This window comes from Geospiza fortis, unplaced genomic scaffold (assembly GCF_000277835.1).
Source record: "Geospiza fortis unplaced genomic scaffold, GeoFor_1.0 scaffold215, whole genome shotgun sequence".
NCBI classification, from domain to species: Eukaryota; Metazoa; Chordata; class Aves; order Passeriformes; family Thraupidae; genus Geospiza; species Geospiza fortis.
This window is the reverse complement of record NW_005054573.1, coordinates 617,824-631,368: the sequence shown is the minus strand read 5'-3', so window position 1 is coordinate 631,368 and position 13,545 is coordinate 617,824. Positions and strand designations below refer to the sequence as shown.

Genomic DNA, 13,545 nt, shown 5'->3' with positions numbered 1-13,545 from the left:
AGGCCAGGTATGCTGACTGTATTTCATCCCGGGAGGAGCAACTGCATTTTCTCCTGTAACTTGCCTACCACTATCCTTTTATCCCCAGTCATCTCCCTGCACAACCCTATAGCATTGATGATTTTTCCATATCCAGGAGGACAGAAGTTACCCTCCCCTTAGTCTCTCATAGTCCCTTCCTCTGCATTTGCCTTCCAGGGGAGCAAGAGCCCTCCAGTGAAATCCTGCCACCATGCTGGGGCTGCTGCTGCTGCAGGTGTTGGCCAGCTGCCACTGGCTGGGACACAGCAAGGTGGAGACACCCTTTGGGAGTTGTAATCAGTTCTTCTATGCACGGGTTCCCCCAAATAATGCCCTGAATCCAAAGAACCCAGCCTGGATCTGTCAGCACTTCAGGAACTCGTATCACTATGCCACCCTGTACGACAGAGACAGGAGAATTCCAGTGTACTCTGCTTACAAATACAGGCCTAGATCTACCGAGAAACCTCCAGAGTGGTGGATGGTTGAGCCCCAGGTGAGTGTCCCTCTTACACACATCACCCTCCAGACACTGAGAGATGAGCATTTGAATTACCACTTCTCCTGGACCTTGGACCCAGACCACCCCAAATATCTTTGATTTTATTAACTTTCTCCAAAGGCATTTTTGGAGTATTTAGTTTCCCCAGGACTCCTTTCAGATTACAGGCTCCTCTCAGAGGCTGATCTTTTGTAAGTTCTTTGCAGTGATGCTGCAGAAAATTCTCCCTGGCCCAGATCAGCTCTGAGACACATTCCCAGCACTGCTGTAACAGATTCCACTTCAATTGAGGTCTTCTTGCTTACTGAGCAGAACTGTTCATCCTTGAATGAACCTTAGTCTTCCCATAGAAACCTCAGCCCCAGGACTGATTTCCTGACACTTCTCCCTGTGTATGAGGTTACAGGAGACAACATCTGGTGTTCCGGGACTGGGCTACACCTGTAGCAACCCCACATAAAATCACAGAATCACAGAATCGCAGCGTGGCGTGAGGGGATCCAGGGAGAACCCTGGGCAGATCTGGACTGTGGAGACAGGAGGAAAGGGAAGCAGATTTGGCAGGGGAGGTGAATCACCAAAGTCACCTTTCAATCCTAGGAGTGGGAAATGCTCCTCCTCTCATGCATCCATGCTCTCAGGACACACTGCAGACCGGATCACCAAGGTCACAAGTCAAACTGAGAGCAGCCAGATTCTGAGCTGCTTGCTTTTTAAAGCTCTTGTGTTCATGTCGGTTCGTCATGTGTATGATTTCTCTCAGATTCATACATTTTCCTGCACTGAGATGAAAAAAATGGGATCCTGGCCATCAGAGACTTCTGCTCCAGGGAAATCTTCTCCATTACTCCCATTCCCCATTCTAACACCTCTTTCTTTTTTCCTGTCCAGCTCATAGATGAGAAGGTAGATCTTGAAGACATGGGAAGAGAGTCGGACCTCATTGCTCAACATCATTTCACCTTAGAACAAATTGAAGAGAGCCAGGCTGTCCTTGATGACTACAAAGGACTGAAGGATTTGGACCTTGGCTGTTTGAATCCCAGTGGCCATATGGAGAGTCGAGAGAGCAAGATGGCTACCTTCAGCCTGACCAACGTAGTGCCCCAGGACAGCGTTCTCCACAAGGGCCAGTGGAACATCTATGAGTCTAAAACAATGCCCCAACAGACCAAGGACTGCACAATCACCTATGTGATCACGGGTGCTGTGCCTGGGAGCACTGACATCGCTGAAGGGAGGGTGAACAGACCCAGCCACATCTGGTCAGCTGCCTGCTGCCTGGTGGGCACAAAGCCCACAAGTGCTTGGGGGGCCATTGCTGAGAACGACAAGAACCAGGTGGAGAACCTCAGCCTGGGGAAGCTGGAGGAGAGGCTGACTGAGCTCTACGGTGGACCGGTTACTCTGTTTGACAATGCCTGTCCCCGGCAATAAGGCTCACATCCTCAATGGAAAAGGTTAGCTGGCTTTACCACATGTCACAGAATCTCAGAATGGGTTGGTTTTGATGGGACCTTAAAGCCTTAAAGATCATCTCATTCTCACCTACCTGCACCAGTTTGTCCCAAGCCGTCCCCAGCCTGGCCTTGAAGCCCTCCAGGGATGGGGCAGTCAAAACAGCTCTGGGTAATTTTTACTCATACCACAGCCTGCTCAGGGTAATTCACTTCTTTATAACATCCCATCTAACCCTGCCCTCCATCAGTGTGAAACCATTCCCTCTTGTCCTGTCACTCCATACCCTTGCCCAAAGACCCTCTCCAGGCCTCTTGGAGATCCTTGAGGTACGGGACTCTCAGCACTCTTCTCCAGGCTGAACATCCCCAGCTCTCTCACCCTCTCTCCAGAGCAGACATGCTCCAGCCCTCAGAGCACCTTCACGGCTTCCACTGGACTGCACTCCAACAGCTTTGTATCCTTCTTGTGCTGTGGGCCCAGAGCTGGAGGCAGCACTGCAGGTGGGGTCTGAGCACAGCAGAGTAGAGGGGGACAAATGTCCTGTGCAGAGGCTGTGCTGCTTCCTTCTCTGCTGTGTTTCCAGCTCTGTCCCTCAGGGCACCTCCTGCTCTGCTCAAAGGCACAAAGATGTGGGCAGAGCCTCCAGCTGCTTTGCTTTGCTGCCCATGTCAGGAGAGAGCTCTCAGGAACGAGTCCTCTCCTCCTCAGCTGTCCCCAAGAGTGTGCAGCTGGCTTGTCCCTCGCCTCCTTAGCCAGGCTGTGACACCAGGGTGCCTCAGGTTGTCCAGAGATCCTGTCTGGAGATGTCCATGTCTGGAGATACCCAAAGCCCAACAATATATGATTCTGGACAACCTGCGCTAGCTGATCCTGCTGCAGCCTGGAGTCTGGACTAGAAGATCCTGAGAAGTCCCTCCAAAACACAACAATTCAGTGATTCTGTGATCCTGGCACATGCTTTTGTTTGCTTGCTTTTGAAAGTGCACCTTGAGAGCAGCAGCTGTTGTATCAGACAGGCAGGCTTTGGCATCAGATCCATGGAGAGCTTGGAGCAGCCAAAGCTGAATTCCTGTGCTGCACTCCTTGCACACCTTCATTCTCTGCTCTGCTTCTGAAGCTTCTCTGCAGATTGATGGGAAACTGATTTGGGGAAATGTATTCAATGGTTGTCAAAGATCAATGTGTGCCCCATCATGGAGTTTGCAAGAGCTTACAATAAAAGTGATTTGCTGCAGTGCTGGATTGCAGGGTCATGTCTTCTATAAACCACAATTTGCTTCTCAGTGAAATTTCTACACCCACCAGTAAAGCCACAGTGCCCAGAGCATCCTTGCAGGACATTGGGTGTGCAAATGCAATCAGAGGATGCCAGAACACCCACACAAGTGTCAGCACCAGACACCAGTTATTCTCCTGTGAATGGGCATGAACAAAGTGGGCCAGGGTGCCAACAGCTCATACAAGATATCCCCAGGGATTCAGGAAGGACACTCCCAACTTTGATGTCCTCACTCTTGATCCTTTGGGGTGGGGGGCTTTGCATTGAAGATTTCTATGGGTTCTTTGAGTTCAGGACTGTGTGGGATTGCACCACTTTTCCCCTGGGAGGGGTTTTACACTGAATCATGCAGCACTGTGGTGTTGGAGACACTTTGGGGTCTTGGATGGTTAATGGTCCCTTCTAATGATGTGACTACTGCTGGCCCTGCTTAGTTCTGTCAGTTGGGCCCCATCAGAAAGGAGGAATTTGCCCCACCTCCACCAGATCTGCTTCTTCTTGGCCTTCTCCCTCATTCTGGCTAAACCCCACTTTGTTTAAGACATCAGTCCCAGGTTAACAGAGACAAAAGGAAGAACAGGACTCAACCAGTTTGTTTAAGCCAACTTTGGTCAAACACACTTCTACTGATTCTTAGGGAGAGGAGTCTCTCCTCTTCTGCACCGTGTGGTCCCTCCCACAGGAGACAGTTCTCCTTGAACTTCTCCAGTGTGGCTCCACTCTCAGAAGCAGCACTCCAAGCAAAACTGCTGCAACAGGAGTCCCTACCACAGGCACACAGTCCTCCCAAAACTTCACTGGCATGCAGACCCTGGTGCCTGTTGGTGCCTCCTTTCTGTTCCCTTGTATGTTCTCACCTCCTCCTCTTCTCTGGCTGGAATTCAAACAGCATGTCCCACTTTTCTTTGATTTTCTTCTTAAATATCTTATTGCAGGTGTTTTGCAAACATCGCTAATTGGCCCAGCTGTGGCCAGCAGCATGTCCTTCTTCAGAGCCATCAGGGGCTGGATCTGCCAGACATGGTGGAAGCTTCTAGCAGTGCTTCATAGAAGCCACCTCTGTGGCGCCCCCACTCCCAAAATCCAGCCTGTGCAAAACCAACACACCAACCCCATCAGTATCACCTCTGTCAACTGCCCAGGCCCTTCCCAGGACCTTCAGCCCTGGCAGTAATCAGAAATGCCCTGCCACCCACAGCAAGCTTGTGAAATACCTGGGAAGCCCAAGAGAGAAAAGGATCAGCTTGGACTCTGCCCTATTTCATATGAGAACTGTTGCTCTCCATCAGTTCTATCAGTGCTGGGTCACTGGGGAGGTCCCACATGCCTGGAGTTTGGCCATTGTGACACCCATTCACAAGAAGGGCTGGAAGAAGAATCTGGGGAACTACAGATGTGTGCACCTAACGTTGCTTCCCAGAAGGGTTTTGGAGCAGATTGTCCTCAGTGTGATCACAGGGCACATCCAGGAGAACCAAGGCATCAGTCCCAGCCAGCGGGGCTTTAGGAAAGGCAGGTCCTGCCTAGCAAACTCTTGGAAGCCTGGATGCTGAGAATTTTAAACTTTCTGTGTTGAAAGGCATAGACCCTCCAGGGAACACTGAATTTGACCTGAGGCTGTGGAGAAGGCTTCCAAAATTGATTGATAACCCTGAAATTATAGGTGCATAGTTTGAATAGAAGTATGTATTAGCAAAGGGTGAAAAACTTAGGGTTTAACATTTTTGAATATAGCAATATATATAAAGCAAAAGGGAGGTTTTTGGGCACTGGCTGGTTGTTGTTCTTCACCTTCTTCTTCATGGGTTTGTGTAGCATTAAGTAATTGGTTAGAAAAGTCTGCATTGTGGACATTGAGTGATTAGTTATTGCATTAAAAGTAAAAATACTTTAGGTGTCATTCCTTATTGCACACTTCAGCCTTAAAAGACCTTGTTGAGAAAGATAGTGGGCCATTTTGTACCTTGTTAGTTGAATGCCATAGAACTCACACTTTTTAAGGCTGTAACACAGATAAGAATTAATAATAAACACTGAAGACCAAACATGAGAAACACTCTCTCCTGCACATTTCGTTCCAATCCTGACAACAAAGAAAAGAAAATAAAAACACAATAGTGAACCTCATCTCCTTTTGATGACCAGATGACCGGCCCAGAGGATGAGGGGGGAGGCTGTGGAAGCATTCCCCTGGACTTCACCAAAGCCTTTGGCACAGTCTCCCACAGCATTCTCCTGGAAAAGTTGTCAGCCCAGGCCTTGGAGAGGTCCTCTCCTGGCTGGCTCAGGAGCTGTCTGCATGTGCAGGCCCAGAGAGCCTTGGTGAACAGTGCCACATCCAGCTGGTGTCCGGCCACAAGCGCTGTCCCCAGGGACCAGTGTGGGGCCCAGTACCATTGAAGATCTTTCCTGATGATCTGGATGAGGGGATCCAGTGAAGATCATGGATGATCCCAAGTTTGGTGGGAGACTCAGCTGCTGGAGGGCAGGAAGGCTCTGCAGACAGGCTGGATCCATGGGCCGAGGCCACCTCTGCAGGCAGTGCAGAGCAAGGCCATGGAGCTGCTGAGGGCCCTGCAGGGAAAGGCCCGTGAGGAGCAGCTGAGGCAGCTGGGGTTCTTTAGCCCAGACATGGGGGCTCTGAGAGATCATTTCTCTCTCCAGATCCCTGAAAAGGGGGTGTAGCCAGGTGGGGATCAGCCTTTTCTGCTGGACAACCAGCGAGACAATGAGAGGGCAAGGCCTCAACCTGCACCAGGGGAGATTCTGGTGGTGCATCAGGAGGAATTTCTTCACATAAAGGGCGATTCAACATTGGAATGGACTGCCTGAGGATGTGGTGGAATCCCAATTCCTGGAGACTGGATGTGGTATTCAATGCCATGGTCCACTTGAGCAGGTGGTGATAGGTCAAAGGTTGGACTCCACGATCCCAGAGGCCTTTTCCAACAGAAATAATTCTGTGCTTCTCCCAGGAAGCCAGCTTGGAGCTGAGCAGAGGGCTGCCCCAGCTCCACAAGCATGCTGCCAGGCACCTTTCATCTGGCATTGCCTCTGCTTTCTGCTGAGCCTGCTGTGAATGGGCAGTGGGAATGGAGCCCTTTGCTGAGCCCAGAGCTGCTCCATGCCCACGGTGGGGTGGGAAGCACCTGTGTTCCATGGGAAGGTGCAGCTGCACTGACATGGCAGGGTAATTTTGCAGTTTGCTCTGTGTCTGTCCATCTTTGGGGAGAGCTCTGGGCTCCAGTGTGTCACAGGGATTTTAGCCAGCATAAAAAAAATTAATTTTGCTGGGAGCTGTGCGGAGACACTGCTACCTCAAGCCACTTTACTGCAAAGTGTTGGATCATGCAGCTGGCTTAGCCCTTTTCCAGTAACACCAAGGGTTCAGATTGCATTAAATGAACCATTTGTCATGTGCTGTTCTGGAAGAGAAGGAAACAAGAAAATTAAGACATTTGCATAACCTGTCCTCTACTGGGCAAAACTCCTTTGGTCCACCCAGGAGTATCTTTGGCTGCTCATTGGGAAGGCAGCCGGGGAGCTGCTTCCTGGTGCTTTGCCATCCCCTGGGCAAAGCAGATGCCATCCCCATCTCCTGGGTTGGACACATGGGAGCTACCAGATCTCTGTCATGTAGGCAGCAAATGTAGTGTGTGTGGTTCTGCATGAAACATGTTCTGTTTGTGGCACTACGAGGCCAATCTCCTGCTGCTTCTCCAGGGAAAATGCCCAGCTCTTCATCTCACCATGCAGGGAGATGCTTTTTCCTGGCAACTCATAACCAAAGGCATGAGGGTCATTCCTGAGTCTCACAGGAGGTTCCCCTGGGAGTTTCCTGTCTTAAATGAAATGCTAATCTAGAAAAAGGAAAGACAAGACTACTTTCAGTAATCTAAGTGCTTTATCTTGCTGGGAGCTTTTAAAAGAGAGGACAGTTAAATTTATCAAAACCCAAATATTTATTCTCATGTGTTTATTTTCACAACCAAAGTCAGATTAAGACATTAAGTAAATATTAGATGTTTGCTTAACCATCTTAGCCTCTGGATACAAAGGCCACACCTATTATAAAAGTTGTATAAGATTAAAACTCCTTTGATTTCTGTGGAACTTATCTCTTGTGTACGTGGATGAGATTGTGTGAAGTTACACTCCATGTACACAAGAACCACCAAACCTGTTCAAACTAATTACACAATAGGAGAGTTTCCATAATTTTTTTTTTTTGTTGGGTTTTTTTTACTGTTGCTCTTGGTTATTGTCTGGGTTCTCCTTCAATGGGATTTACAAGTTCAGATTTCACACAGTGACTCTGCAAATATTGGACCTCCAACAGCCAACAACAAACCCCAAATATATAAAGTTTTTTTGCACTTTCAGATATATCCTTCCCTTGGTGGATGGCACTCCATTCAAGAGTGGCTCAGCAAGATTATCCAGATGATTATTTATATCTATGTAAACATCAGATCCATTCTAAGAAATACTCAAAGGCCACAACACGAGCTGCCTCTGAGAATCCACGTCACATTCATGTTTACTCTGAAAATAATAACTGCTTCAGCAAAAGAAGTCTGATTTTACTTGATACTATTTTTAAGGAACTGCTAATTTGTGATTCATTGTAAACTCAGAGCCTCAAAATGCTTCATAATTTAAAGAATCTTCCAAGAAGGCAGATTCACATATCAAAGAGAACTAAGAGAGAAAATACACTCAAGATCACCCTGATCTGTCTCAAGTGCTGGACTGATGGTTCTGCTGTGCCAGTGGGTTTGAGGGGTTTTGCATCAGCTGCTGAAGAAGTCCAGAAAATTCCAACACCATTCAATGGCAGTACTGTACCTTGGGAGTGCAAGTTGGCATCCTTTTGTTTTTCTTTTCACATGAAGTTACATTTTTCCCCACTACCCTCACAAAATATTCAAAGCCTCAAGCAAATGAAATTGTGTGATAGAAATATGATAGAAAAACCTGCAAGCTCAAGAAGGCTGAGCCAGTGATTCTGAGCTGGAAGTAAACAGGTTGCACTGCCTCCATCCTTCAGGGAGTAAATACAGTGATTTATCTCTGCCCTTCCCTTGAGGTTTATATGCAGGTGGAATTTAATTACTATGGCTACCCACAACCACTTTGTGTCTAGGTGAACTCTGGATCTTAGATATGTAAAAAGATTTAAAAGCAAGTATTTTTATCTTGATTTTTGAGAGGAAAAAAGGAAAATTAAAAAATGAGGAGAAGTTTTGGCTGCTAAGTGTCTTCCAGTTTCAAGCATGAGAAGTCTTCAGAAAACAGCAGTTTAAGAGTAACAGACAGATTGTGATTATCAGTGAGCACAGGTGAGGAAGGCAGAACATGAGCCATTGACCACATAGTCTGGGAATGTATAAGCCAGCTCTTGTAAATACACATGCAGATATTCCAGGTTAACACATCACATCCTTTTCTTCTAACAGCTGCAAAAAACTTGTTTTAAGCAGCTGTACTACTATGGGAAAAGGGGAAAAACACTTCCTGGGGCTTCATTGATTTATGGAATTGTTTATCCCAGAAAAAAACCCAGAAGTGACATGAAACATCATCCAGTTCCAACTCCCTGCCATGAGCAGGGACACTATCCCAGGCTGCTCCAAGCCCTGTCCAAACTGGCCATTCGCCCTTGTCCTGTCACTTCATGCCTATGTCCAAATTCCCTCTCCAGCCCTCCTGGAGGATCTTTAGTATCACTGAAAGCGGCACCAAGGCCTCCCTGGAGTAATTTCTTCTCCAGGTTGAACACTCCCAGTTGTCTCAGTGTGTACCCTGGAATATAGCTGCAGACAGAGAATCCAAACCTGCCCATCTTTACCCCATGAAGTGCAGTAACACATATCACTCCAGTTATGTAACTCCAGTGCGTGTAACACACACTTTTCCTGCTCATGTGGCACAAGAGGAGCACTCCTATATAATGCACATCAAAGTTTCTCAGTGGCAATGGTGGTACCAGAATTTTCTATATGAAAGCATTATATGCCAGGTAAACTCATAAAATAGAAATCTGAGAACTAGTCTTAGAACATACCTCTGTTTTCAGAGCACACATTAAATTTACAGGTATTTTCCTATCTGACATAAATTAAAAGCTCTCTTTTAAAACCAAATGGTGTTTTTATGTTTCTATATCATCTAGAAGACAGCATTGTCAAGTGGAGAGTTTCTCTTTGAATACCCACTGTCTGTGTGAATGGCTATTCCCCTCACTTCCAACATGGACCTCTTCAGGGTTGGTCTCCTTTACTGCCATCCAAGCCTGAGGACCTTCTCAGAAGAAAAGGAGAAAAGAGGAGAAAGAGGAAATGGCTTCCTATTTACTCTTGCTGAATGTACTTTTCAAACCCTTATTCTCATTCAGAGTGGAGGGCCGTGTCACAGAATAACAGAATCAATTAGGTTGGAAAAGACCTCCAATATGATTGAGTCCAATCTTTGACCACCTTGTGGCACCATGTGCCATGTTCAGTCATTTCTTGAACACTTTCGTGGATGGTGATTCCACATCCTCCCTGGGCAGCCCATTCCAATGCTTAACCACCCTTTCAGGGAAGAAATTCTTCTTGAGGTCCTCCCCTGAACCTCCCCTGGTGCAGCTTGAGGCTGTGTCCTGGGACTGTCGTTGGTTCCCTGGGAGAAAAGACAGACACTCACCAGAGTTGAAGAGAGCAATAAAGTCTCTCCTGAGCCTGTTTTTTTTCTCTGGGATAAATAAACTCAGCTCCCTCAGCCACTCCTCATAGGACTTGCCCACCAGGCCCTCCATTAGCTTCATTGTCCTTCTCTGGACTCACTCCAGCACCTCAATGTCTTCCCTGAACTGGACACAGGACTCAAGGTGGGGCTTCCCCAGTGCCAAGCACAGGACGGCAATCCCTGCTGGCCACACTATTGCTGTTACAAGTCATCATGCCATCAACGTTCTTGATCACCTGGGCACAGCTGACTCATGTTCAGCTGCTGTCACCAGCCACCCCTGGTCCTTTCCCACTGGGACACTTTCCAGCCACTTTGCCTCAGCCTGTGACACTGCCTGGGGTTATTGTGGCTGAAATGTGGGACACAGCACTTGGTCTTGTTGGACCTCATTCTGTTGGCCTCCCAGCATCGATCCAGCCTATCCAGATCCTTCAGCAGACCCTTTCTACCTCCCAGCAGATCAACATTCCCAGCATACTTGACATTATCTATGAGCTTACTGAGGGTTCACGCAATAAGATAAGTAGTACAAATAAATCCCATCCCAACAGGAATAAAAAAAGCCATGGGAAATACAAACATCAAGGCTATAGAGTGAGAATAACTCAACAGGAATACTAACCAGTAAAGCAATGACACATACACTCTATCTAGAAACAGAAAACAAGACCAAAACCTCCTCATGTCTTCTGAATTATAAGGAAGGGATCCATCCCATTTGGCTTTTGTCATATGCCATGTAAGCATCTGTAGTTAATCTGATCAATCTGGGCATTGTTAAAATCAATGCAGAGAAACAGGTCAAGACCCTGAGTCATTTGACCTGTATATACATAAATAACTATATGTCTCTCTGTGTGTATAAATAAATACATATTCACATACATTTATTACAGAATAATAATGTGTGTATTATTATATATAATATATAATTATTATTTTTTATATATAGGCCATAGGGTGAGAAGAACTGCTCTCCAAAGGGACTTGTTCCTTCCCCAGTGCCTGCCTGAGACACAGATACATGCATTCATCCAGGTGAAACCCATCTTACCCAGCCAAGTGTGGCTAAAAAGAGGCAGAAGAATATCCAGACATTGCAAATTCCCAATAATACAAGAACACGTCAAGTATTATGTGTGCTTGAGCCTGTCCTCAGATGCCTTTGTGCTGGGCTCTCTCAGTCTCTGCAGCTACGAAAGGAGCTGTCAAATAATTTGGCTGCCATGATCTGCATCATCCTTGTCTGAGCTGGAGGAATGATGGAGGAACTGTCATGGAAGGCACAAATCCAAAATAATTGGGAAGAGGGGAGTGATGAGGAGTGCATGTATATAGCAAACCATAACAGAATCCAGTCAGATTTTCAGCTGCAGTGCAGGGGGTGAAGGGGTTTAATTTCCAAGGGGAACAATTTGAGGAGAAAGGTGTGCCTGTGCTTGACCCACCTGGGTGGGGAAGAGGCAGGGGGACACCAGGCGTCCAGCAAAGCCGCTCTGTTTGTGGGGAGGATGGTGTGTGGGCTGAAATGACAGTGGCACCACTTAGTGTGCTTGGGAGAATGGTCCATATGTGCTCCTGGTGGCTTGGGAGGGGCTGCAGTTATATTAGAAACACATCTGCTGCGTGGTAGGAGGGGGAGGAGAAGTGGGTTTGGGAAGCAGTTTCAGGCAGGGCTCTTTCCCCAGCAGTCAGTGATGGGGTGCAGTCCTCCTCTGTAGTATCAGTGATATTTTTGCCCGACCTCCGGCAGAAATGACGAGGAGGACTCCATTTTACCAGAAGGCTAATTAATTACTTTATTATACTATATTATTCTATATTATTACACTACATCTAAACTCAATCTGCACAAAGCACTCAACTCAACTCAACTGCCCAGCATCTCATGGCTGTCTGCTGACCCACAGTCTGCACACACACCCGGCCCTGACAGGCCAAGGAAACAAAACACCATCACTGGGTGAACAATCTCCACATTGCATTCTACTTTGGCACAACACAGGAGCAGCAAATGAGATAAGAATTGTTTTGATCATTCTTTCCTCTGCTTCTCTCACTTCTTCTCTCAGGTTCAGAGAATGTGAATCCCACACTGTAGGTGGAAAGTCATGCTGTCCCCATAAGAGTTGAGCTGTAACATCTTCTGCTGCCTTCACACGTTGGATTTGAGTGTCCAGGCTTCCTCCTCGTTTGCCACTGCTGGTCTTGGGGTCACTGGTACAATCTGGTTTCTTCTGTGGCAAGTCATTATTTTCACAAGTTTGCATCTGAATGCCACTATTCCCTGAGACGTCTTCCCTACAACAGGAAAAACACTTTACTACAGATGGGAAAACACAGGTTTTCTATGGCTTCTTCTATATTTACTATGAAAAACAACAGACTATTTTTGGGAGAAGACACCATTTAGGGTCTCAGTTACTCTTTCATCTGTCATTGGCTATTTCACCTCTGTTCCACCACAGAGCCAGTACAATGTAGATCATTCTTGACACTTTGTCCCATAGCACATTTTCAGAAATCCTACAATGGCCCAGGCAATCTGTACTATGGTTGACTATCTTCACTAAAGCTTGCTTCAAAGCATTGTTTACACTTTTTATGGCTTTATCCAGCCATGAACGGACAAAAATCCACTTCTAGTGTGCTTTCACAAGGTCCTCCTTTCCCACTTTTCAAGAAGCAGCAGTGATTAGTAAGGAACATGAAGAGGAACAGGGATGAGGATTAGCAAAGAGAGAGAAGGGGAGAATTCCCAAATGTTAAATAGGAACATCTTGGCTTAACTAGGCAGGGGAGCCTGTGAACAGGAACAGCCTTGGTGCATCTCAGTGTAGTGACAGAAACAGGGAGGAGGCCAGAGTGAAATAAATCTGAAGTACAAAGTTGTCGTGACACAACTCTGAAATAAGGGGGATGAAAGAAACAGAATTATGTGGTTGTGGTGGCAGATGCTCCCCCAGACTTCCCACAGTTTGGCCAGACAGAAAAAACTGATTGCATAATCTATCTGAAACAACGTATTTGCATAGTTAACCTTAATTTTCCCACAGAATAAATCTCCCACCCATTATTTGAACTGCCATTCTCAGTTCCACAATGGCTGGGACAAAGACTGCTTTTTAGAATTACAGAATCACAGAATGATTTGGGTTGGAAGGGATCTTCAAGCCCATCTCATTCCATCCTCCTGCCACGGGCAGGGACACCTTCCACTATCCCAGGTTGCTCCAAATTCTGTCCAACCTGGCCTTGGGCACTTCCAGGGATGAGAAGTCCACAACCTCTCTGGGCAACTTGTTCTAAGATTTTTTTATTTCAAAAGCTCTGATTCCTCCTCTTCTTGTGCCAGTATTTAACAGCTGAATCAGACAATCCCAAAATCCTGGCTCATATTTAACATCAAAGAGGATGTCCAGAAATCTCAGCAGTGCTATAGGGAAAGGCTGATCCAGTTGACAACTCTTCCACCTCCAGGGATTTTTTGGTTAGATTTCACATTTTCCTCATTTTGTCCCACTTACCTTATTGGCTGCTTGGTGAG

At 46.7% G+C, this 13,545-nt stretch overlaps 1 protein-coding gene across 1 annotated transcript; it reads left to right on the top strand.

Annotated features, from left to right (window-relative positions):
- Window positions 1-232: 232 nt before the first annotated feature.
- Window positions 233-1,960, top strand: LOC102037127 (endonuclease domain-containing 1 protein-like). Its single transcript, XM_005429758.1, has 2 exons — window positions 233-517; window positions 1,415-1,960. The coding sequence occupies exons 1-2, from the start codon at window positions 233-235 to the stop codon at window positions 1,958-1,960; spliced, it is 831 nt and encodes a 276-aa protein (XP_005429815.1).
- The last annotated feature ends 11,585 nt before the right edge of the window (window positions 1,961-13,545 follow it).